This window comes from Miscanthus floridulus, chromosome 10 (assembly GCF_019320115.1).
Source record: "Miscanthus floridulus cultivar M001 chromosome 10, ASM1932011v1, whole genome shotgun sequence".
Lineage (NCBI taxonomy): Eukaryota > Viridiplantae > Streptophyta > Magnoliopsida > Poales > Poaceae > Miscanthus > Miscanthus floridulus.
Window position 1 is genome coordinate 8,287,854 of NC_089589.1, and position 25,710 is coordinate 8,313,563.

The 25,710-nt window shown below is 45.1% G+C and overlaps 3 protein-coding genes and 1 pseudogene across 3 annotated transcripts; 3 read left to right on the forward strand and 1 right to left on the reverse strand.

The window, feature by feature from the left end:
• Positions 1 to 12,967: 12,967 nt before the first annotated feature.
• LOC136487943 (regulatory-associated protein of TOR 1-like) lies at positions 12,968 to 15,390 on the forward strand. The gene is made up of 4 exons (XM_066485027.1): positions 12,968 to 13,210; positions 14,505 to 14,590; positions 14,723 to 14,807; positions 14,924 to 15,390. Exons 1-4 carry the CDS (start codon positions 12,968 to 12,970, stop codon positions 15,257 to 15,259), a joined length of 750 nt encoding a protein of 249 aa, XP_066341124.1. The 3' UTR covers positions 15,260 to 15,390.
• A 955-nt stretch (positions 15,391 to 16,345) lies between these two features.
• Positions 16,346 to 18,705, reverse strand: LOC136487944 (uncharacterized). Its single transcript, XM_066485028.1, has 3 exons — positions 17,682 to 18,705; positions 16,610 to 16,728; positions 16,346 to 16,510 (listed from the first exon to the last, which is right to left on the reverse strand). Exons 1-3 carry the CDS (start codon positions 18,703 to 18,705, stop codon positions 16,346 to 16,348), a joined length of 1,308 nt encoding a protein of 435 aa, XP_066341125.1.
• A 2,083-nt stretch (positions 18,706 to 20,788) lies between these two features.
• LOC136487945 (pentatricopeptide repeat-containing protein At2g38420, mitochondrial-like) lies at positions 20,789 to 21,863 on the forward strand. The gene is given in 2 exon segments (XM_066485029.1): positions 20,789 to 21,412; positions 21,414 to 21,863. Coding segments are annotated over 2 exon segments (999 nt in total). The 3' UTR covers positions 21,789 to 21,863.
• Positions 21,864 to 21,918: 55 nt separating this feature from the next.
• On the forward strand, positions 21,919 to 25,282 carry LOC136487593 (double-stranded RNA-binding protein 8-like; annotated as a pseudogene).
• Positions 25,283 to 25,710: the final 428 nt, after the last annotated feature.

The window sequence follows — 25,710 nt, forward strand, 5'->3', positions numbered from 1 at the left end:
TGGCATCGGTGAAGATAGTGAAGAATCAATCACAATAGCGGCCACCTTCTCATTCTCACTTTCATCATTGGATGAGCAACTTGATGAATCAATATCCGTGAGCCAATCACCGACGATGTATGCATTGTCATTCTTCTTCTTCTTGTGGAAATCTTTCTTCTTGCCATCCTTCTTCTTGTATGGCTTGTTTTTCTTCTTCTCATCATCATCTTCATCACTTGAGTCATCTTTCTTGCCCTTGTACTTCTTCTTATACTTGTCTTTCTTGGGCTTGGGGCATTGATGAGCTAGATGACCAAGTTCTCCACAATTGTAGCAATCCATCTTGGAGATTGCCTTCCTTCTATTGCTAGTGAAGAACTTCTTCTTCTTGCCATCAAACTTAACACCATTCTTGTTGAGCTTCTTAAGCATCTTGGCAGTTCTTCTCACCATGAGAGCAAGACTTGCATCATCAATTTCATCATCACTTGAGCTATCATGTTCAACTCTTGCTTTGCCGTTGTTCTCTTGGCTAGCCTTGAATGCCAAGTCTTTCTTCTTGGTGGAAGAAGAGCCATCTTGTGGTGTGATGTGTATGTACATCTTATGTGCATTGATCTTTCCCAATATTTGAGTTGGTGTAGCAATGGAAAGATCACCTTAATGAAGCACGATCACAATATGTCCATATTTGTCAATGGGGAGGACACTCAAGATTTTTCTTACAACATCGGAGGGTTGCATTTGTGTAAGTCCTAGCCCATTGACTTCCTCTATAAGAACATTCAAGCGTGAGTACATCTCATTAGCACTTTCTTTAGGAAGCATCTCAAATGAATTAAGCTTTTTCATAACAAGATGATAACGTTCCTCACACTCACTCTTTGTTCCCTAATGGAGCGCACAAATGTCTGACCATAGTGCATGGGCATCCTTGTGGTTCTACACACGATTAAAAACATCTTTGCAAAGACCTCTAAAGATGGTGTTTCTAGCCTTTGCATTCCATTTCTCGTAATTTACTTCATCGCCTTGAAGGTGTGTGGGATCCTTAGGTTTTGGGAAGCCTTGTGAGGCGGCTCTAAGAATTCCAACATCTAAAGCTTCTAAATAAGCCTCCATGCAGATTTTCTAATATGGAAAATCATCTCCCTCAAAGATAGGAGGAGGTCCATCCCTGTGGGACATCTTTCTCTAGACGGTTAAGCCTAATTTACCGAGCACTAGGCTCTGATACCAATTGAAAGGATCAAGATGCCCAAGAGGGGGGTGAATTGGGCTAATTCTAAATTCTTTGCAATTCACTTAGCCCACTTCACCCCTTGTGCCTAGAATGTGATTCTATTGATATACCGTACAAAAGTTTTGCACCCTAAGTTCCAATCCTACTCTAGCATGGCAATTTTAGGAATGTAAAGATAAGAAATGAATTGCTCAAATGTAAATGCTTAAAGTAAAGAGAGGGAAAGGAACGCGGTGATGTTTTTCTAAGGTGTCAGAGAGTCGCCACTCCTCACTAGTCCTCGTTGGAGCACCGGCACAAGGGTGTAGCTCCCCCATGATCCACGTGCTCAAATGTAAATGCTTAAAGTAAAGAGAGGGAAAGGAACACGGTGATGTTTTTCCAAGGTATCGGAGAGTCGCCACTCCCCAGTAGTCCTCGTTGGAGCACCGGCACAAGGGTGTAGCTCCCCCTTGATCCACGCAAGGATCAAGTGCTCTCTATGGGATGATTCTTCGATACTCCATCACGATGAATCACCCACAACCGCTCACAACTTGAGTTGGGTCATCCACAAGCTCCACCAGATGATCACCAAACTCCCAATCACCACCAAGCCATCTAGGTGATGGCGATCACTAAGAGTAACAAGCACAAACTCTCACTTAACCATGACAAGCCTAATGAGAAGGGTGGATGCACACTTGCTACTCTCGCACTAATGAGGCCTTAATCTTGGATTCTCAAATCTCAATCACCTCACTAGGCTCTTGCTCTCCTTTGCACTCTTAAGGGTGTTTCTTACCTGAACAAATGGGCAAGAGTACCCCCTTAGATGAGTGGAGTAAGTATTTATACCCCTCATTCAAAACATAACGTTTGGGGGCTGAGTCATCACTCTACGGGGTGACCAGACGCTCCAGTCAGTTATCCCCACCACTATGTCAGAAAGAGCCATTAAGTTCTGACCGGACTCTAACCTACATCCGGTCAGCACTAACCAGACGCGTCCAGTCACAAAAATTGTTTTCTAGAACCTTACTGATGTTGATCGGACGCTGGCACCCAGAGTCCGATCACTTCGCTATTCAGTGTCCAGTCAGTTATTGGATCCTGACCAGCATTCGGTCAGCACTGACCGGACGTGTCCGATCAAGAAACTCCCTCTCTAGAACCTCTCTGGAGTTGACCAAACATAGGCACCTAGCGTCCGGTCACTTTTCACTCAGCGTTCGGTCGCAACCAGATGGCTCCAGTTGATCAAATGAACAGACCGGACTCACCCTTCAGCGTCTGGTCACAACCAGACCAGCGTCTGGTTAGTCATTGATCCTCCATTCACTTTCAACTCAAAATCCTTTATGAATCAACTTTGCTCCAATTGATCTTAGGGCTACTCCTGAGCTACGTAGTGCTAGATTTGACAAGTATGCACCACACCTAACCCACTAGACTCACTTAGGTCAAGCTACTAGTCCATATCCCCCTTAATAGTACAGCCAAAGGTCTTAAACTACTCTAAGTGTCTCTTCAACACCAAACGACACTTAGAACTAGTCCATCCTTAACCTTGTCGTCCATCCTTTGAAAACCGAAATGATTTCTATCAACAGGGGCATGACAACCATGATTGCCCAATCAATTACCATTATCATGACCTAACTTAAATTGCATCTGCAAAACACATGTTAGTCATAGTAGTCTCACGTTGTCATTAATCATCGAAACCCAACTAGGGGCCTAGATGCTTTCAAAGATGACCCTGTTGATGCTGATAGCCAAACCATTGATTCTCTAACTCAGCAAACAATTGATGGTAAGAAATTCTTATGCTCATTCTTGTCCTTCTATAACAAACATAAACCGTAAAACTTCTTGATGCCTGTAGACACCAGCATCGAAAGTCCAGAGCCAATTCAACCAAATGTTGAAAAAGATGTTGGCACATCATCAGCTATTCCTTCACCTCAGCCAGTGTCTCTTCCAGAAAAGGTATTATGTTTCCCTCACCATTCATCTCATTGTCAACCCATTTGTCATTTCTAATAAGATTCCTTTTGTTTACATGTAGTCACTTAACTCTCCAACTCTGAGCTACTCCTTCAACTTTGAAGAATACATAGACAAAAGTGAGATTAGCTCATCAGTCATTTCTTCCCAAGAGACTTTATCAGATGAGACCAAAAATCGGCCAACGCTCGAGAGAAATATAGCCGATTTGGTCCAGGATGCAGACCTAATGAGAAGAATCTTCTTGGCCATCAAGGATAATGTGACCCCAAATCTTGTTGAAGCCTCGATACCTATATCCAATATCGAAGACCAAGCTCCCAAGGTGAAAAAGGCTCAAAGAAATCTGATTGACCATGAAACTTTGAAGGCCAAAAAGTATTCTAACAAATAGGAAGCCAAAGAATTAGCACAGTTGATCAACAATTTTAAAAATTCTTCTTCCAAAATTGAACCAGGAATAAATCAACTGAGAGTTAGGCGTACTGAGCTTGAAAAAGAGCTAGAAAGTGTAAAAGCCACCATCGAACGTCATGAATCCAACTTGACTTAGATCCCCAATGCTATCAAACAGAAGAAGCAAGAAATGCTGACCAAGGTCAAAGAAGGCAATGCTATTCGCATCAGTCTTGAGAGTGTAGCACCCGGTTTTAAAGACAAAACCAGATACACACTATATGTGAGCCCAAAAAGTCAAATCTCACATATAGCCACAAATTAGGGTAATATCAAGAGACAATACTTATTACATAACATATTGGTAAAAGGAAAATAACCTCAGAGAATAGACAGTCGAAAGTTGACTCCGATCTTCTGGCGAAGACTCCAAATCCATAGGGACGACTGACTGGTTGACCACAAGCCTAACTCCTCCAAACTAGCAATCTGGTACCCATCCAGGATTTTAATCCAATGTATAGAAAAGTAAAACAAGCGTAAGTACATGTCGTACTTAACAATTATATCATGGGGTTCATGAGGCTTAAAAGGCTGACATTGGTTTACTGCGATTATCTTTAATAGATCATCTTTTTAAGCAATTGAGTGACAAAGAATTTATCATTCCCATAAACACATGATCGGGTAAACATGAATAATGTATAGCATAAACAGTTGATCATTAGTACCATTATCCTTTAGTGATCATCTCTATTCCATAAGGGTCCAAGGCCGCTCATGTCCATGAGCACGGCTGTTATAACAGTTTTACACTCTGCAGAGGTTGTACACGTACACTGTGAGTCGTGATTTACCCTTTCGCCCGAGGTAGCTATTCTCTTGACCCACTTCCAAGGAAGGTCGGTAGGGTTCACTATGAAGCCTTTTAAAGGATTCGATTAACAAGTTAGGGCCGCTAGGCGTATGTGGTCCATCTCTAGGAGTGGCACGCGTGGGCATCACAGCACGGTACACACTTCCCAGCAGCAAAGGAAATATACCTTGCACCTTAAAGGTAACCACTAACAAGCTAGAAAAGATCCTCATACTAAGCTAAAGCTAGAGCCATATGGCCCTCACAGCTGTACTGTAAGTCCCGGATAATCGCTTACAGATAAGTCCTTAGGGAGAGGAATCTGAAGCATATAAACACCCTAGCCCCCTGTTTCCATGTTACTAAAAAGTCATGTTTTAATGTTTATTACATATACCATTAGTCAAGTTACAAGATCAAGGTTTTGATTAAGCACTAGCAAAAACTATCCCATGCAATATCCCAAAGGTATCAAGGTACAAGTTATCAAATATCTAGGATATCCTTAATGGCATCAAGGTAGACACATGCAATATGAATTAAGTGTTTAAATGTGAATAGGCAACAAGGATGTCCCATGCTATACTTGCCTTACACACCGATACTTCGGTAAGCTTTATCTTCAATGTCCTTCTTCTTCTTCTGGATCACCACGTGTATCTCACCGACTGGACAATCATAGAACACCACACAAACATCTATACACATACATGCATAGCATACAGTTGCATCTATATCAGAACAGTACACCAATCATAGAAAAATAAGTAAAAGAGATTGATATACGATTCTACGCATCACTACGAACACACAGTCGCGAGAGGCACGCTAATCGAAGCTACGGTTGAAAAGTTACAACTACCGAGAGATTTGCCTAATACGTGGAAAAGAAAACTATAGGCTTCTTTTATGTTAACCGTATGAATTCATATATAAAAGACATTTTATAAATAATATAGATTAAATTAAGTCAATTTTAGACTTAAATTATAAAACTAAAGAAGAACAAATCATATTTTGTTTATAAAATCTAGTTGCATAATCATTAATCAAGATATGATTTAAACCATGATTTTTATGAAATAGTAATGTAGTAAACATCATTACTAACGCGTAGACCTCATCGTTATAAAACAAACGCAACTTGAACGGACTATTTCGGAGTTAGAATGAATAAGTTATGATTTAAACAAGTTTTGCTTTAGTTAAATAATAGATTAAATCTACCCATGAATTCCAAGTGTTGAAAACATACCTAACAGTTGTATAAACATGTATATAACGTAAATATGGTACTAACGCAATTCGAACGGATCAAATCGGACTTAAAACGCAAAAGTTACGCATGAAATAAGGTTCAGTGGCATTTCTGTAAATATCTCAAACTCATTTTTGAATTAAAACAATTAAAATTCTGAATTTAAATGTATTTTGGACTGCGCACACTAATTCTGGAAAACACAGGGTCTAAAGTGAATAAAAATAGGACTGAAATGTAATTGGTTTGAACTAGAACGGAGTGCGGCTTGATTATTGAAAATTGCAGGGACTAAACTGCAAAACGTGCAAGGCTTGACTGCGGTTTGACTCGGGTGCTGACCAGGCGAACACGTGGCGGCCGGGGATTCGTGCGGTGTGCCACGCGTGCGCCTGCCAGTGCTGTCGCGTCGCTGTGGACCGTGTCCACGGGTCCACGGTGGACCGGTTATGTAACGAAGAGGTATGGGCTAATCACGGCCGTTCAACACAGATCTGACGGTGCCGATAAGATCAGGTGATTACCCATCACTGCACAGCGCCTCCGACGAGGGCGCCATGGCCGGCGGCGACCGGTGCTTGCGGATACGACGTTCTAGGGCACTAACTACCGAAACGGGGGCACTGGGAGGTGGAGAAGCTCACCGCAATGCGTCTGGAGGTGGTTGCGGCGTCCGGGGAGGCTCGGTAGGGGCGGTCGATGACGGCGGCGATCTGGAGAGAGAGGGAGGGCACGGGTGAGGTGAATCCGATCGAATCGTGACCAAAAGCAAGATATGGAGGTACCTACGGGCGTGGGGGTGTACGGCGGAGCTTCGGGTGACGTCGCCGACGAGGCTTGGGCGCTGGTCGGCGTATTACCGCGGCGGTGGCGAGCTGCTTGAGCACGGTCAGGAAAAGGGAGAAGGAAAAGGGGGTTTGGCTCGACTTTATAGGTAGGCGGGCGTGGCGTACAAGGAAGGGGAGCGGGCACGCTGAGGTGATTGGTCGCCTTCCTTGCGGGAGCACCGGCGCGATGGCTTGCCAGGTTTGGCCGCGCCATTGCCGGGACGGAGGAAGGAAAGAGCGTCGGGGAAGAAAAGGAAAGAGGCGCGGGGTGGCTGATGTATGGGGCCCGCGGGACAGTGAGGGAAGGGAGATAGCGGCGGGTGCGGGCGGCTGACGGGCGATGCAGCGAAAGCCGAGGCGGGCTGCGGCTGAGCTGGGCCACGTGGGCGAGTCGTGCGGAGTAGGCCAGCGTGGGATGGACCGCGCGCGGGAGGAGGGGAGAAAGGCTAGGCCGCCAGCGGTGGGCCGAGGCTAGGAAGAGGAGGGAGGAAAAGGGCCGGCCAATTCCTGGGTTGGGCTGAAAATGAGAAAAGGAACATTTTTTTCAAATACAAATCCTTTTTCTACTTTGAGTTTCCAATTTCAAAACAAATTCAAGTATGTTTTCAATATACTTTTCATCTCAAATATAAATGAGAAATTTTGGTAAGTTTCCAAAAAAATAAATTTTACAACTTTTGAAATACTTCTATTCTCTAATTTTCTTTTCTTTCTTTTATTTCAAAGCCATTTTCAAACCCTTTTCACAAACATTCCAATTTACTTTGGAGTTTTGGATCAACACCATCTATCACAATAAATAAGATGCAACAGCATGTATGCTCACACATGTTACTACCTTATGATGAATTTTAAATTAATGAAAAATTGTATTTCCTATATTTCATGTGCACAAAAATTCTAACTTAAATCATTTTAACTCTATTTCAAAAGAGGCAATTTTTAGGGTGTTACAATTCTACCCCCCTTAAAATGAATCTCGTCCTCGAGATTTGGAAGACGTCGACTAGGAGATAGGAATACTCTGTCCTTGAATTTTTCTTTACTTTCTCGTACAGTTCCACCGTCTTGATAAAGATCCACTTTACTTGCATACCTGTCGCCCTTACTCCAAGTAATTTGCCTAACTAATTCCAAAACTTTGACAGGTACCTCGAACCACTCTCAGGTAACCCTAATCACTAGGCCATAATTCTATTTTCTCATATGTTCACCTTTCAACAAGGCTTCTTATCTTCTTGGTCCAAAAGAGAATCTACCACCAATCTTCAAAACATTAATGATCCTGGGACCTATGGGTTATGGGCCCACCACGCTTCCGCTTCGCAAACTCGAACGTGTGATACTTCATCTTACAAATTTAACTTGGCTACCCCCCCCCCTTAAGATGAGACAAACTAGGGGACACCAAAGTATAGCTTGCATCCTCTTGTGATTGCAGTCTACTGTTGTTCAGAATTTTCCTCAGGATTTTTTATCGTCCAAAATCAAAGATGTGAACCGATAAAGACAGGCAGCTCCAAAGACGGGATAGGAAAAACAAAAGAAAACCGTAACCCAACTATTTATTTCATTAATCCTTATACCTTAAACCTATGAACTAAATGAAATTGCGGGAACACCCAACAAGATCATTGCAATCATTACAAAGATTCAAAGCAATCATAAGCGTAATGACAATTCAACAAGACAGTAAAGATGCACAACTCAATTATTGACTCAACTTGCGATACTATCGTTTTTATTACATAAGGGGCACAAATTCCTAATTCTTAAAAATGGCATGATTACAGGGACATCTCTCGCATGGGAGTGACACGTCATCCACTACATCAATTTCATCATGGGCTTCCCTTGTATTGTGTGTCACCATCGCTTGCTGGTGGTAGTCCTGTATTAACCTAACTCTGGCTACCTCCATGGCATATTTGTTGATTCTTCTATGGGCAAGACTTAACATAATGTCCTTCCTGCTGGCAATGATAACACTTTCTCTTAGCTGGATCTTTAGTGATGTCATACTCCACAGAATTGTTGCTTAGAGTATTGTCAGCTTGTTGATTCTGTAAGTTCATCTTTGTTTGACTAGACCACTTTTTAGCTCGCTTGATCTTTCGGGGTTGAAACTCCATGTAGGTGATTGTCCACCCATCTATACATACCTCATGTGGAAAGACTGGAGTAACCTTAGCTTGAGAAACTTCCAATTCTTTAGAGTCTGAGTTTAACTGACTAGGGATTGGAGATGGATGTGATGATGTAATAGAACTCGAATGTTGATTGCTTCCTGATTCTGACTCTGGTGAGACCTCCTTTCTCTTCTTATCCACATTGTCCTTAGGTACAGGTTGAATACCTTTATACCCAATTCTTTCTCCTGACGGTGTGGTTAGAAGCACTAAACACTGGGCATACTTGATCACTCCTTTACATGCTGACATCCATCCCATTCCAAGAATGACATCAATGTCCACTAACTCTAATACAATAAGATTTGCTTCAAATTTTACTCCTTTGATGTTAAGACTAACTCCTGGGTATTTGCGGTTTGCCTTCATTTCTCCTCTTGGGGACTTAACTATCATTGGTTTCCTCATTGGAAGCATAGTTATCTTATGTTCCTTTACATATGCACTAGAGATAAACGAATGTGAAGCTCTAGGATCAAACAACACTGTGGCGGAAGCTGAGTTTACTGGAATGAAACCATACACAACCTCCTTAGCTCCATGAGTAGTAGTCATATCCACATTATTCAATCTTCCTTGGATGTAGTTTCTCTTTGTTTTACTTCCTTGCTCCTGTTTCTTCTGGACCTTCTGTTCTTGCTTCTGCTGTGGGTGATCTTGGCATTCATGTGCCATTCTTCCAATATCTTCATTGGACTTCGTATTCTTCCAAGCTTCTGCTACTTGTCTCTTCATTGGTCCCTTTGGTATGCTGGTTTGACCTTGTGGCAAGCACTGTTGAAAACTCCTAGGTTGAGTCATTCCTTCTGGTGCTTGTTGTTGCATAGCTACAAACTTCTCCTTGTTGAATGCAGTCAAGGACAACGTAGCTTGGTCCTCCTAACCTTTGATACTAATGGTCTCCTCATTACGATCCATCTATATAGACAAAGATAGAGGATTAAGAATAGAGACAAAGTTTTCATAACAGACAGAGGCTGAAGTGAGCATAAATTTTAGCAAATAACAAGGTTGGAGAGAAAACAAGAACTAAGTAAGATAAAAGCATGCTAAAACGTCCAGTTCTATCTAGGCTTGCGTCCTACAGTCAGCATTGCTCTGATACCACTTTGTAGCACCCGGTTTTAAAGACAAAACCAGATACACACTATATGTGAGCCCAGAAAGTCAAATCTCACATATAGCCACAAATCAGGGTAATATCAAGAGACAATACTTATTACATAACGTATTAGTAAAAGGAAAATAACCTCAGAGAATAGACAGCGGAAAGTAGACTCTAATCTTCTGGCGAAGACTCCAAATCCACAGGGACGACTGACTGGTTGACCACAAGCCTAACTCCTCCAAACCAGCAATCTGGTACTCATCCGGGATTTTTATCCAATGTATAGAAAAGTAAAACAAGCATAAGTACATGTTGTACTTAACAATTATATCATGGGGTTCATGAAGCTCAAAAGGCTGACATTGGTTTACTGCGATTAGCTTTAATAGATCATCTTTTTAAGCAATTGAGTGATAAAGAATTTATCATTCCCATAAACACATGATCTGGTAAACATGAATAATGTATAGCATAAACAGTTGATCATTAGTACCATTATCCTTTAGTGATCATCTCTATTCCATAAGGGTCTAAGGCCGCTCATGTCCGTGAGCATGACTGTTATAACAGTTTTACACTCTGCAGAGGTTGTACACGTTCACTGTGAGTCGTGATTTACCCTTTCACCCGAGGTAGCTATTCTCTTGACCCACTTCCAAGGAAGGTCGGCAGGGTTCACTATGAAGCATTTCAAAGGATTCGTCTAACAAGTTAGGGTCGCTAGGCGTATGTGGCCCATCTTTAGGAGTGGCACGCGTGGGCATCGCAGCACGGTACACACTTCCCAGCAGCAAAGGAAACATACCCTGCGCCTTAAAGGTAACCACTAACAAGCTAGAGAAGATCCTCATACTGAGCTAAAGCCAGAGCCATATGGCCCTCATAGCTGTACTGTAAATCTCGGATAATCGCTTACAGATAAGTCCTTAGGGAGAGGAATCTAAAGCATATAAACACTCCAGCCCCCTGTTTCCATGTTACTAAAAAGTCATGTTTTAATGTTTATTGCATATACCATTAGTCAAGTTACAAGATCATGGTTTTGATTAAGCACTAGCAAAAACTATCCCATGCAATATCCCAAAGGTATCAAGGTACAAGTTATCAAATATCTAGGATATCCTTAATGGCATCAAGGTAGACACATGCAATATGAATTAAGTGTTTAAATGTGAATAGGCAACAAGGATGTCCCATGCTATACTTGCCTTACACATCGATACTTCGGTAAGCTTTATCTTCAATGTCCTTCTTCTTCTTCTGGATCACCACGTGTATCTCACCGACTGGACAATCGTAGAACACCACACAAACATCCATACACATACATGCATAGCATACAGTTGCATCTATATCAGAATAGTACACCAATCATAGAAAAATAAGTAAAAGAGATTGATATACGATTCTATACATCACTACAAACACACAGTCGCGAGAGGCACGCTAATCAAAGCTACGGTTGAAAAGTTACAACTACCGAGAGATTTGCCTAATACGTGGAAAAGAAAACTATAGGCTTCTTTTATGTTAACCGTATGAATTCATATATAAAAGACATTTTATAAATAATATAGATTAAATTAAGTCAATTTTAGACTTAAATTATAAAACTAAAGAAGAACAAATCATATTTTGTTTATAAAATCTAGTTGCATAATCATTAATCAAGATATGATTTAAACCATGATTTTTATGAAATAGTAATGTAGTAAACATCATTACTAACGCGTAGACCTCATCGTTATAAAACAAACATAACTTGAACGGACTATTTCGGAGTTAGAATGAATAAGTTATGATTTAAATAAGTTTTGCTTTAGTTAAATAATAGATTAAATCTATCCATGAATTCCAAGTATTGAAAACATACCTAACAGTTGTATAAACATGTAGATAACGTAAATATGGTACTAACGCAATTTGAACGGATCAAATCGGACTTAAAACATAAAAGTTACGCATGAAATAAGGTTCAATGGCATTTCTGTAAATATCTCAAACTCATTTTTGAATTAAAACAATTAAAATTTTGAATTTAAATGTATTTTGGACTGCGCACACTAATTCTGGAAAACACAGGGTCTAAAGTGAATAAAAATAGGACTGAAATGTAATTGGTTTGAACTAGAACGGAGTGCGGCTTGATTACTGAAAATTGTAGGGACTAAACTGCAAAACGTGCAAGGCTTGACTGCGGTTTGACCCGGGTGCTGACTAGGCGAACACGTGGCGGCCAGGGATTGGTGCGGTGTGCCACGCGTGCGCGTGCCAGTGCTGTCGCGTCGTTGTGGACCGTGTCCATGGGTCCACGGTGGACCGGTTATGTACCGAAGAGGTATGGGCTAATCACGGCCGTTCAACACAGATCTGACGGTGCCGATAAGATCGGGTGATTACCCGTCGCTGCACAGCGCCTCCGGCGAGGGCGCCATGGTCGGTGGCGACCGGTGCTTACGGATACGACGTTCTAGGGCACTAACTACCGAAACGGGGGCACCGGGAGGTGGAGAAGCTCACCGCAATGCGTCTGGAGGTGGTTGCGGCGTCCGAGGAGGCTCGGTAGGGGCGATCGACGACGGCGGCGATCTGGAGAGAGAGGGAGGGCGCGGGTGAGGTGAATCCGATCGAATCGTGACCAAAAGCAAGATATGGAGGTACCTACGGGCGCGGGGGAGTACGGCGGAGCTTCGGGTGACGTCGCCGACGAGGCTTGGGCGCTGGTCGGCGTATTACCGCGGCGGTGGCGAGCTGCTTGAGCGCGGTCGGGAAAAGGGAGAAGGAAAAGGGGGTTTGGCTCGGCTTTATAGGCGGGCGGGCGCAGCGTACAAGGAAGGGGAGCGGGGCACGCTGAGGTGATTGGTCGCCTTCCTTGCGGGAGCACCGGCGCGATGGCTTGCCGGGTTTGGCCGCGCCATTGTCAGGACGGAGGAAGGAAAGAGCGTCAGGGAAGAAAAGGAAAGAGGCGCGGGGTGGCTGACGTATGGGGCCCGCGGGACAGTGAGGGAAGGGAGAGAGCGGCGAGTGCGGGCGGCTGACGGGCGACGCAGCGAAAGCCGAGGCGGGCCACGGCTGAGCTGGGCCACGAGGGCGAGTCGTGCGGAGCAGGCCAGCGCGGGATGGACCGCGCGCGGGAGGAGGGGAGAAAGGCTGGGCCGCCAGCGGTGGGCCGAGGCCGAGAAGAGGAGGGAGGAAAAGGGCCGACCAATTCCTGGGTTGGGCTGAAAATGAGAAAAGGAACATTTTTTTCAAATACAAATCCTTTTTCTACTTTGAGTTTCCAATTCCAAGCCAATTTCAAAACAAATTCAAGCCAATTTCAAACCATTCAGTCAACTGCTGATAGTGCCATTTCTTCCCTGGTGAGTTCCTGTGGCCTTGCGCTGTCTGAGAAATTGGAATATTCATACAACTATACAAGTAACTTCTTTTTAGTACTCCCTCCATTCCAAATTATAAGACGTTTTGGCTTTTCAAGATACATTGTTTTTAGTATGTATCTAGACATAGTGTATGTCTATGTGCATAGCAAAAACTACGTATCTAGAAAAGCCAAAACGTCTTATAATTTGAAACGGATTGAGTATTTGACTAGGCTATATGTTACACATTGTCATTGAAGAAATAACCATAGATATGTGATTCTGTGTTTTCTATTTTGCGGTTCATGCTGTGTACTTGATCTTCCCGTCATATTAATCAATAACTTAGAACATTACTCTGTAACTGCGTTTCACCGCCAGTAATTAAGTGCCATGGAATCAAGGGTTTGTTTTTGATAGTGAAATTGTGACCAAAAAAATAGTACACATGGTAGGAAGGACTCTAGGTACATCTGCATGCGAGTTGCTAGTAGAGGTAAAGTGGAGTAACTATTCTTGCATGAGTAATGATTGTATGCATGGATCCTCCTAGACTCCTAATGATTATGTGCCATTCATATGGTTAAGATTTTATGCATGGAAGTGGCATTTGTTGTTGCTTTCTGTAGGAAAGTTGTTAGCTTGTCTTAAGTTGGTTGAACAATGTGAACAAGAGGTGAATTTGGCAAAGGATTTGCTCATGTTATATATGTCTTAAGCTATGACTTGTTTTTACTCATCAAAAAATAAGTACTGTCCTCCAGTAGTCCAGTGTAATGTTTTTTTTAGCTTATCTTGTTGTTATACTTTTATAGCATTTTAAAAGTTTGTTTCTCAAAAAAAAAAAAACTCGACCTACGGGGGTTATGACGGCCTCCGGGTTTTTCCGTTTAAGAAGAAGATCTTCTCACATAGATCGAGAAAAACCCCGAACCCCCGCCCCCATCCTAACGCAGGAGGTGCCGTAACCCTGTGAGAACCGGGCCGGAGCCTTCCACTACGCTTTGGCACATGGGGACGGGCGAGGGGATTTTTTTTAACCTCAGCCTGAAATCCGCTCCCACGGGGAGTCGAACCTAGGACCTGAGGAGTGCCGCTGGGTCACCTAACCGACTGAGCTAGGCGCCCTTTGGCAAAAAAAAGTTTGTTTCTCAAGAACACATTTTCATTCCATAGGTGTGAAATTAGCTGTTTGATTACTTTATATATTTGATTCTTGCTGCAGCAAGTTTTATGTTAATCTGGTTTGTGTTGATCTGTTCTTGAGATGTTGCTTGTTTTGCTTCTATTTCAGTCTGCATCTCAGGTCCGCTCCGGACACTTTGCTGCTGGTTTTGCTGATGGTTCTGTCAGGATATATGATGTTCGCTCTCCTGATAGGTAAGTACAGTAGTGTCTACATCCTCTGGCCTTGCATTTCATGCGCATGTGCCCTATGAAATGTCCTGTTTCCTCTTTCTTTTCTGCCAACTTAATTATTTTTACTCTGAATATTCTTTTTCTACACTTTAGGCTTGTCTATGTGGCCAGGCCGCATGCCCCAAGAACGGAAAAGGTTGTGGGCATAGGGTTTCAGCCTGGGTTTGATCCATACAAGGTAAATACTTCCACTGTACATTGCTATGTATTTTCGTTGTTGAAACAACTAAGCAATTCTATAGTTGTCTGGGCTTCTTTACAATGCTCCCTTTTGTATTATTTGTGATATCACAGATTGTAAGTGCATCTCAAGCTGGAGACATTCAGTTTCTTGATGTTAGAAGGGCCGCAGAACCCTACCTGACTATTGAGGCACACAGGGGTTCACTTACAGCATTAGCGGTTCATCGGCATGCCCCGGTTGTTGCTAGTGGCTCAGCCAAGCAGATGATTAAAGTGTTTAGTCTTGAAGGAGAGCAGTTGACGATTATTCGCTACCAGCCATCTTTTATGGGTCAAAGAATAGGCAGTGTAAATTGCCTTTCTTTTCACCCATACAAATCACTCCTGGCTGCTGGTGCTGGTGATAATGGTCTTGTCTCTATCTATGCCGAGGAAAATTACAAGTAAGATGAGGCCTATATCTCATGACAATGCAGCCACAGTGCAACCGATAGGCCTTCCATTTTTGGCCAAGTGATGCTCCACAGCATGGTCCGGTTTCAAGATCCAAGATGATGGTAAGCCTTGTCACAGAGGCAGTGTTGGTGGCGCCATGGCTTTCGGTGCATATATTGCCTGTTGGACGGCGTGTGCAATTTGTAAGATACAGTTAAGATTCATTAGCCTCCTTGCAGAAGGTTTGTGGACCCTACCCTGATCCTGCCATTGAACTTGGAGGCGCCCTCCAAATAATTAATCATACCTAGGTTAACCAAAATGTAAATAGTCAGCGAAGATTCGGGTTGTACTTTGCCAGCATTATTCCTTTTTCAAGTGTAAAAAGATCTCAAGATGCTTGATCATTGTTTAAAAGGCGTTAAGGCGAGGCGAGGCGAGCGACCCCCTTCCGGACGCCTAGGCGAGCAAGGCGGACGCCTAGGCGACGCCATAAGAATATCATAATATATAATGGCGCTAAAATTCAGAAGCAAATCAGACTTTAATATTACCAATTCTTAGCAGACATACATAGTTTTAGACCATAATAAGGATGATAAGTAGTGCTACTAGAGTACTAGTCTACTAGTGCACAATATGAAGTAGCAAAAGAGCAAATCTGAAATGTCTCAGTAGCAAAAAACTAGTCTCTAATGGCATGACTTAATTAGTAGCGCTGCTAGTGCGCATCATATATGAAATAGCAACATAGGAAATCTGAAATCCCTCCTCTCAATAGCCATCATCAAACTCTCCAATGATGTTGGCTGCCTCCTCATCTCCTCCACTACCATTGGCATCACAAGGATCATCCTCACAATCTGTCACATCTACGTCATCATAGGGATCTTGATTTTCTTCATCCTCGTTTTCTGAACCCAGCTCCTCCTAAACCCCAATAGGTGCATAATTTCTAGCACGCTTGTTGTGGGCTGTTCTTGGTAAATTTCTGCCACGAAGTAACTCTGATGCTCCAATAGCTTCATCAACAAGGTCCCATGTAAGGTCACACTCACAGCCACGAGCACCATGAGGGGACACATGCAGTGAGTCAGCCTACTCATTGTCCCAATCAAACTCCTCAACAACCAAAGGATCAAAGCCTTTACCTTTCTTCTGCCTCAATTTCTGGAACCTAGTTTTCATCTTCCGGATGTAGGAAACAAAGACAATAGAATTTAACCTCTTATGCAACAACCGGTTCCTTTTCTTTGTGTGGATCTACAAAATAAGAAACACAATACACCAAAAAGATGAATAAAATGCTTGCTGAAATATTGGTAAGAACAGCAAGGAGATGACAGATGGGGAAAAACTCACAAATTCAAAGGTGCTCCAATTGCGCTCACAACCAGATGATGAAGCACAAAGACTGACCACACGCTTAGCAAACCTTTGCAGCTCAATAGCATGGCCACCATATGAACGCCACCAATCAACTAGAACAACAAATGCATCATATGTTAGGAGCTGGGATTGAAAAATGCTAGCTTGCTGGAATTAAATTGCTGTAATATACACTTGATGACATTAAAAGAGAAGAACACAACACTTACGAGGGCTCAAAGACTCAAGGTTTTGCTTGGCCATTTTGTTTGAAAAAGCATCTCCTCGAAGAAATTCATAATCCATGGCGAGCATTGATCTTGTATCTAGTTTCCTTATCCTCCACCATTCTTGCAAGTACATCAAGAAAGCAACCTCTTAGCTGTCCAACAGTTGCATCATCATTTTTTCTTATGAGAGGATGGAGCTTCCCTGGGTTCAAAAACAATGCAGCCCCATAGAGTGGATGATCCATTTGTTTCTCCCACCTTCGCTCAATTATCTCCATGATCTACTTTTTCTTGGATGGTATGGCAAAGCTCAAATTGATCTTCTCTTTTGCATGGTTCATTAATGCTTGAACCTCTAGCATTGCTAGCTTCTCATCTCCATCAACCACCCTAAGCACATTGAGAAGTGGGGCTGAAGCTCTAAGGCAATCTTCAACTTTGTTCCAGAACTCTGTAGAGAACACAATGGCCTGCACATCTAGACCTGCTTTGGTTTTTGCCAATTTATTCCCAATCCATTGTTCACTATGAAATAAAGGCTTCAAAGCTTCCTTGTGCTTGTACAAACTCTTCAAAGTAAGAAAGGAAGTTGCAAAATGAGTTGCTGCAGGTCTCACAAGATCAGCCCCACCTGTCTTCTCCCTCATGGCATGAAGGATCCTCCCATGCCTATAGATGAAAGTTGTAACATGCCTTGCACGTGCAATATATTTTTGAATGCTGGCAAGTTCTGAATCTCCTCTAGCATGAGATCCAACAGTGTGCAGCACATGGACTCCAAAATATTGTAGGAATCCTTTCCATCAAAAGCTTGTCTGCTGCCTTAAAGTTAGCACCATTATCTGTATCAACTTGGACAACCTTGTCTTTTCCAATGTCATCAATTCTTTCCTCTAGCAGATCAGCAAGCATCTTAGCATCATGTACTTCACTTGATGCATCAACTGACTCCAAGAAGTATGTCCCCTCCGGGCTATTCACTAGGAAGTTAATCAAGTGGCGTCCCCTCCTATCGGACCATCCATCAGACATAAGTGTGCAGCCATACTGTTTCCATGCCCTCTCATGCTCCTCCCTCACGGTACTTGTTGACTTCACAGCCTCTTTAAGCAATGGCTCCCCAAGTTGATAAGGTGTTGGAGGCTTGTACCCTGAACCAAACTGAGATGTGGCCTCAACTGCAATCTGAAATTGTCTTGTGGCTGCTGCATTGAAAGGTACACCACACTCATAGAAGAACAAACCCCACTGCATATCCACATAATACTTCTCCTCCCGGCTTTTTGCTGCTGCATTAATTGTGGGCTGGTAAGAACCTAACAGTCTCTCATCTACCACCTCTTCTGGTGTTTTTCGAAGCATCTCAACAATGGTCTTTGTCTTTTGCTGTGCAGTCTTGTTACCAACAGCCTTCAATTGTATGGTTGATTGCCTTCTTTTGGCTGCTGTCCCTGAGCTAGGATGAACCTTGGCGGCTTGAGAAGATTCATTTTGCTGTGCCTCACTTACAGGAGGCCCACTTGATGCCACCTCCACCACTTCTGCTTCTCCATCCTCATCCTCTAGGAACAAAGGTCTTCTTCTCTTGTTAGCCTCCAAAAAAGCTGCCATCTCCTTCCTAATTTCAATGCTCACTTTAGGACAATTTTTTGCATCTCCAAAGCCACCTGCTAAATGTTGCTTCAACCTTTTTATCCCTCCACGAACACTCCCACCACACAAGGTGCATGCTACCTCATCCTTGTTGCTAAGGTTTGGCCAGTAGGCGTACTTCCACCCTGGATCCTTGGTCTTTTGTGGCTTCCGGGTTGGATTATTCTTGGGATCATACTCGCTAGCAGTGGAAGGTGGACTTGCCATTGTGTTTCACCTGCATAAAAAGGCAAAGAACCCAAGCACATAGCATGGTTAATGCTCTGTATAGTTTATATAGGCTAACGAGCAGTTCAACAAAGAGCAAAGGACACTACAGTACATCCTAAAGCAAACACTAGCAGAAAGTAGCAGTATAATATGGGATAAAGGTGTAGGAATTAGCATAAATCAAGTCACTTTAGCACATAAATCGGAGCAATTAGCATATAAAACAGAGCAATCAGCATATAATACACAGCCCCAGATGTTCTAACCACAAAGAAGACTAGGAGTGGACCACTCCAATCTGCATCTATAAAACAAACCACAAGTATCCAAGCAAGAAGCAGACAACACCATGTGACGTGCTCTGTTTTTTATGCAATCCATTCCAACCACAAGCAGGCACAATCAACTATTTAAGTAACAGAGGAAGGGAGGGAAATAGAGAGTCTGCATCTATAAAACAAACCACAAGTATCAAGCAAGAAGCAGACAACACCATGTGACGTGCTCTGTTTTTTATGCAATCCAACCACAAGCAGGCACAATCGACTACTTATGTAATAGAGGAAGGGAGGGAAACAGAGGGGAGAGGCACTACCTCAGCTTGCAAGTGCCCAGCGGGAAGGCAGGTGAGCAGGTCGGAGCTGGGGGCCGGCCGCAAAGCAAATTGGAGCCCCGTCCTGGTGCCTGGCAGAGAGCAGACGATGGACGGCTGGTCTCCAGTCGATTTGGCGGCCGGCAGGCTTCAATCGAGCTGCGAACGGCGGGATCCGGTTGCTGCAGGAGGGGGCGACCAGTGGAGATGTGCGGGGCCGCCGGCTGTGCCGCGCTCTGCGAGGATTTGACGCCGCGCCGGTGGGAATCGCCGCGTCAGGAAGGGGCGGAGCGGCGGGCCTCTGGTTTCTAAATCTAATTACTCTCCCTCTCTCTGATTTACCTCTGCCCTTTATCTCTCCCTCTCAATTTGTTCTCGCGCGCAGCAGCGGAAAGGCGGGAAGGCCCGGCATGGGAGCGATTTCTTCCCGCGCGCTGGCGCGCATCGCTTCTTTCCGCGCGCCCCCCTGATTTCGCGAGTTAAAGCATCCGCCGCAGGCGCCTTGGCGACGACCAGACGCCTAATCGAGCAAGGCGGACGCCTAGTACGTCAGGGCGGACGCCTTAAGCGCGGAAGTCCAGGCGAGCCCGACGCCAAGCAACTTTCCTTGCCTGGACGACTAGGCGACGCCTTTTAAACCATGTGCTTGATATGATAAACAGGGCTTGGTAGGGGTTGCTGCCTGGGCAAGTGGGGGGTTGTGCATATGGGCCCAGGTAGAATGGTTGCACATGTCTGCTCACAGATGTTGTTGAATAGATAGATGCATTTGTCCAGCTAATATAGCGCTAGATGGGGGTAGTATTGGCCTGCATGAATGAAGGAATGTTGTCGAGCTGACTAGCATTGTAGCCCTTGGATAGATTGTCCGTTTGTATATATGAATCGTGTTTGTAAAGTTGCCAGCTTTCTGTCCCCCAAGTTGTGATCCGTGCAATGATGTGTTTTACGCTGGTGCATTCCAGCAGAGAGAGGTGCTGGAACAGTTGAAGGCGGTCTTGTGATCTGTAACCGTAATCTGCAGCGATGGTCACCGTGTTGTTGAGGTGGATTGATTGTAGAGGATATGTGAGTCTTTGATGAGTGATTGATTACCTCCCCCATTGCTGTTGTGCGCTCTAACAGAGAATGAGGCTTTACAGTAGGCTGCATTGTCAGAATTCAGATTACTTCGGGGAACCGTAAAGGAAGGCAGGCAAGGCATGGATTGTTTTGCATCATGAGTTGTCAGATGACCGTGGAGATACATATTTGTAGATGTGTTGTGGGAAGTGTGCTGAGTGAAAGATAAAATGTACTGTGAATCATGTGTTGATAAATGTTGTTGTAGGAGATCTCTTGTTGTAGTAATTCTCAACTCTGGCTGCTCTTATTTAAAGGAAAAACATCATGTGTGATCTTTTCCCTAATTGCAATGCAAGTTACCTGAGTCACAGAGCATAGTCTTAAACTGCATCATCGCTTGCAGAGTTCCAGTCCAGCGCTACGATGGCCGGGAGCCGCCACTCCGAACCCCGGTCTGACGCCACGGGCCACCAGCACCGCCTGCTGTCCACCCTGGCGCGCCACGGCCGCTTCGCCGCCGCCGCGACCCTCTTCTGCACGGCCCACCGCACGACGGGCGCCCTCAACGCCCTCCTAGCCGCGCTCTGCTGCTCCTCCTCCCGGTCCCCGACGCTCCTTCGCGCCGCCCCGGCCGTGCTCCTCCGGGCCGCGCCGCACGCGGCCCCCGACGCCGCCACGTTCCGCATCCTCACCTCCGCGCTCTGCCGCGCCGGCCAGCCCTCCGCCGCCGCGGACCTCCTCCGCTGCATGCCGCCGCTCCTCCTCGACCCGGACCCGCGCCACTGCCGCGCGGTCCTCGCCTCCCTCTGCCGCCGCCGGGGCGCCCCGGCCCGGGACACGCTCGCGTTCCTCGACGACATGCGCCGGTGGGGCGTCCCGCCGGCCCGGCCCGACCACCGCGCCGTCGTCGGCGCGCTCCTGCGCGATGGGATGGCCGCCGAGGCGTACGAGGTCGTGGCTAGGCGGATGGACGGCGACGGCGTCGCCCCGGGCCTCCCGGAGTTCGAGCGGCTGCTCCGCGCCTTCCGCGACCGCGGACGGCTCGACGTCCGTCGAGGAGGCGTTCGACGAAATGCTCCTGCGGGGGATCGTACCCTGCGCACGTGTCTACGGCGTCTATCTCGGCGCGCTCTGCGACGGGGGCCACCTGGTCGCCGCGCGCCGCATGCTGGGGTGCATGGAGCGCGCCGGGTGTCCGCCGGACGCCCGGACGTTCGGCGTCGTCGCCGCCGGTTGCGTGGCCGCTGGGGACGTTGACGCCGCGAGGGAGGTGGCGAGGGAGGCCGTCGGGCGGGGCCTGCGCTGGGACTCGCCCGCGCTGTCGGAGCTGGTCGCCGCGCTGCGTGCCCGGCGGCTGTCTCGCGCCGGCGCGTCCGCTGCTGCTGGACATCCTGCGGGACGGCTGCTGCGCTGCCCCGGTTGATGCGGCGGCGTTTGAGCGGCTGATTGGAGAAGGAGCGTCGTGCGCCGGCGGCGAGGGTCTGGGGGCCGAGACCGCCGGAGCGGTCGGCGAGACAGTGCCACCCTGACGTCAGTTTTGGTGGCGGCCGGACGCCCAACGATTGAGCTTTGTACTCCACTGCGTGCCATTCAATCATTTGCGGCGGGCACTGAACACTGACTGATTCATTGGCTCCTAGCAAATGCGGAGTACTGTAGTAGCTGGCCTCTTGTGCACTTTACAGCGTCATTACGCCGGTGTGTGTCCTTGCCGAGAGGCCGTCCCCGGCGACGGCGAGTGTTTGCTTCCGTGCTTCGGTTCTGAGGCAACAGCCACTGACATGTGGGTCCACCAGTCGGTGGGACCAGCTTGCCATTCGGACAAAACGCGAATTTTTGTTCTAATAAAAAATGCTACAGACACACGCGGGGGGAGGAAGGATTCCCCAAGAAGCACCGCACAGAACCTCTGCTGCTCGCACCCTCACGCTCCAAGGCGGCGGCGCGATGGACGGCGGAGGCGCGGCCTCGCCCGATGCCGCCATCTGCATCTCCCCTGGAGCTGGGGCCATCGTCGCGGTCGCCCCCGCCGGGATCAGTAAGTTGCCCCAACTCTTCCTCCCTTCCCTTCCCCTCTCGCCAAGCGCATCTCACTCTTGCCGATTCGCACAATTTCTGAGATGATAATGTGCTAGTGCCTCTACTTTACTCAGTACAGTTGCTTAGCCTGTCCTGAGTGCATCTTGTCAGTCCATCCATAGCAGTGTGTCTGCAAACAGCTCGTTCCAAATTTCTCTTCTTATTCACCAACATTGTTATGCTGCTGTTTTCTTAGCTGTTTTGTGCTTTTGATTTGTGACAGGGGTTGAGAATTGCTACGTGTTCAAGAGCCGTCTGCAGGAGTATGCGCAAAAGGTTGGCATTCCAACCCCGGAGTACCATACGCTCAAAGAAGGGCCGTCCCATGAACCTGTCTTCAAGTCCACGGTATTCGTTAACAACACCAGGTATGAGTCGCTGCCTGGGTTCTTCAGCCGGAAGGCTGCAGAACAGTCGGCTGCGGAAGTTGCGCTCATGGAGATAGCCATGTCTGCTGCAGTGACTGAAACCAGAAGCATCCCAGCAGTTGTAAGTTACTCTTTTGTGCACATCTAAAAAAACTACTCTTTTTTTTGCAGATGTGCTGTCTAAAGATTCTAATTGTACACAACATTATCATCCAAAAGGAATTTTTTTTTTTTTGTTCTTTGAAATTCAAGGTGTATGTAAATGAGCGATGATCTAGAAAATCAGAGCCTAAAAGGAAAAACAAACTGCCTCATTCATAGTTATGCTGCCACCTAGAACATTTACATGCTTCTTCAAAATACATAGGTCCAATCCTATCTAGTACTTGATGTGCTTTCTTCACTTCTTTTATTTTTACGGATGTGAGAGTGTCTGAAGTATCCTATATTAAGGGGGTATTTGGATCCAGTGACTAAAATTTAGGAGGTATGTCGGGAGGATGTTGCATGGGGTATTTGGATACTAATAAAAAAAACAAATTACATAATCCGTCAGTACTCCACGAGACTGAATTTTTTAAGCCTAATTAATCCGTCATTAGCACTATGTTTACTGTAGCAAAACAGTTGTCAAATCATAGACTAATTAGGATTAAAAGATTCGTCTCGCAAATTAGTCGCAAACTATGCAATTAGTTTCAGTAATTAGTCTATATTTAATACTCCATGCATGTGTCAAAACATTCGATGGGACAGCGACTAAAATTTAGGAGGGGCAACCAAACACCCCCTAACTTGGCATTGCGAACCTTCCTATGAAATTTATTGCAAGTATGCTAATATCACCTACTTCTTTTCAGCTAAGTAAATTAGTTTAACTGTGTTTGTCTAGTGGTACCTGAGTACTGTAACAAAAGTTTGTTTTAGGTTTCATGCAATTTGCACAATAATATTCTTTGGTCTTATTATTTATTTGTAATTATTAATGCTCTCAATCACACCAAGGTCCCCCCTAATACTGGGAAATAGTTATGAAGATGCTTGCGAACTTGTTCTGCCCAGTTTATGAACCCATGAACTATGCATATGTCACAACATGGTGATTAAATTAAGTTACCATGAACCATTCATAGCTCAATTTATGAATTCGGATGATGAAATTAGCATAGCATTGCAGGATCTTTTCTTGATTGACATGGTCTGATGATACATCTCACTATGCTTTGCAGCAAGAAACTGGCCTTTGCAAGAATCTTCTTCAGGAGTATGCTCAGAAGAAGAATTACGCCATTCCATCTTATATTTGCACTAAACAAGCTTCAGGTGTAGCTCCTTTCATATGCAGTGTTGAGATTGGTGGCATACTATACATTGGTGCTGCAGCTAGAACAAAGAAGGAGGCAGAGATAAAAGCTGCCCGAACTGCTCTTCTTGCAATCCAGGGTAATTTTCTTAGCATTCAATTCAAGTGCATCCATTGTGCAAACATTATCACTCCTTCCTCGCTCTGGCCTGGATTTTGGGTCTTAAATGGGCAATGTTTGGTGCAGGTCAATCAGAAGGTGATGGTGCCAAAAACTACATTGTTGTTCCTGGACAAAGGCCGGTTAAGGAGACAGATAAAAAGCCAATTGAAACCCCCAAACCACTCAAAGTCAAGAAACGTGGTTCCAGGAGGAAATGGAACAAGCGGAAATTCATGGGGATGGCTGACCAAATTGCTGAAAAGGATGTAGAGGGGCTTGGAATGCTTGTACAGTATGACTATGAGGAGGCTAGAAGAATAGAATATGAGTTACCCTGGAGATACTGCAATGGTTCAATTTAACAAGGAAGTTATAATGATGCAACCTGGTGAGGGAGATATGATACTACAACTGGAGCCACCCAGAGATCCTACAGAGGTCCAACATAACAAGGAAGCTAGGAGTGTTGAACAGGACCCACCCATCAACGCTGAAGCAGTGAAGCCTAACAATGAAGCTATAACTATAGAGCATGAGTCAGTGAGCGCCTACGTAGCATTGCGATCTAATGGGGATTCTACAGATGTGAAGGAGGCACCAAGCAGTTCCTCAATGATGCAGGGTGAGGAATCGGAAACTACAAGGCAAGAAGCACCTCACACTGGTGAACGGGTCCAACCTAACTAGGAACCTATTTTTAGAGAAAGCAAAATTCTCCTGAACAGGAAGACCAAAATGTAGGAAATGCATGCATTGCTGTAGGCAAATAAGTCCACTGGAGGTATATGAGCCTAAAATAATTTTGTGGTGATTGACTCCTATTGTAAGGGCCTTCCAGTGGTGTGTATGGGCACGCCAAAAACTGAATTTTCCAATTAGAGAGAATTGGGGGTGGGGAAGAGGGTGTCTTCTGTGTGCCTGTGGAGGGAGTATGTGAACTGATGTAGCTAGTTTATGTCTGTAAGTCTGTTACCATTAGCTAATTGTATGTGGTCATGTTTTCCCTGTCATATTGGTGATCGTAAGCCGATCCAAGACTCCACTAGGCCACTGGATGGTTGCTTAATTGATGTTATTCATTATCTTTTTAGTTCTCCCCTGTCAAATTATGAATGGACAATAAGAAAACAGAACAGTATCGAAGGACCAAACGGTAGCTGCTCTAACCTATTTTCAGGAATATTTGCGTGTGGCAGTTTGTTATCAAAATGCCCGGTAAAAAAGTATTCACTACTTACATTCACCTGCGATGCAAAGTGCCGCTGCCTGCCTCCTATATAAGCAGCATCTCTGAATGGCTAATATCTCAACACTAACGTAAGCATTCACTGTAACCTTGCGCCTTCTGCATTCGATTCTCAGCTACCTTCCTCGTGGTGTCCTCTGCAGACTACCAGTCTCCATCTTCATCGTAGACATGAGACAGCCAGAC

What these genes read in the sequence shown, in the direction of transcription:
- LOC136487943 (XM_066485027.1), top strand. Translation starts at nt 12,968, where the DNA reads ATGGACCGCGCGCGGGAGGAGGGGAGAAAGGCTGGGCCGCCAGCGGTG. An exon ending in ATAGTGCCATTTCTTCCCTG is followed by an intron (nt 13,211 to 14,504) that starts GTGAGTTCCTGT and finishes CTTCTATTTCAG; the next exon opens with TCTGCATCTCAGGTCCGCTC. An exon ending in CTGGGTTTGATCCATACAAG is followed by an intron (nt 14,808 to 14,923) that starts GTAAATACTTCC and finishes GTGATATCACAG; the next exon opens with ATTGTAAGTGCATCTCAAGC.
- LOC136487944 (XM_066485028.1), bottom strand. Translation starts at nt 18,705, where the DNA reads ATGGCAAGTCCACCTTCCACTGCTAGCGAGTATGATCCCAAGAATAAT. An exon ending in CCAAGTTGATACAGATAATG is followed by an intron (nt 16,729 to 17,681) that starts GTGCTAACTTTA and finishes TTGTTGTTCTAG; the next exon opens with TTGATTGGTGGCGTTCATAT. An exon ending in ATTGGAGCACCTTTGAATTT is followed by an intron (nt 16,511 to 16,609) that starts GTGAGTTTTTCC and finishes CTTATTTTGTAG; the next exon opens with ATCCACACAAAGAAAAGGAA.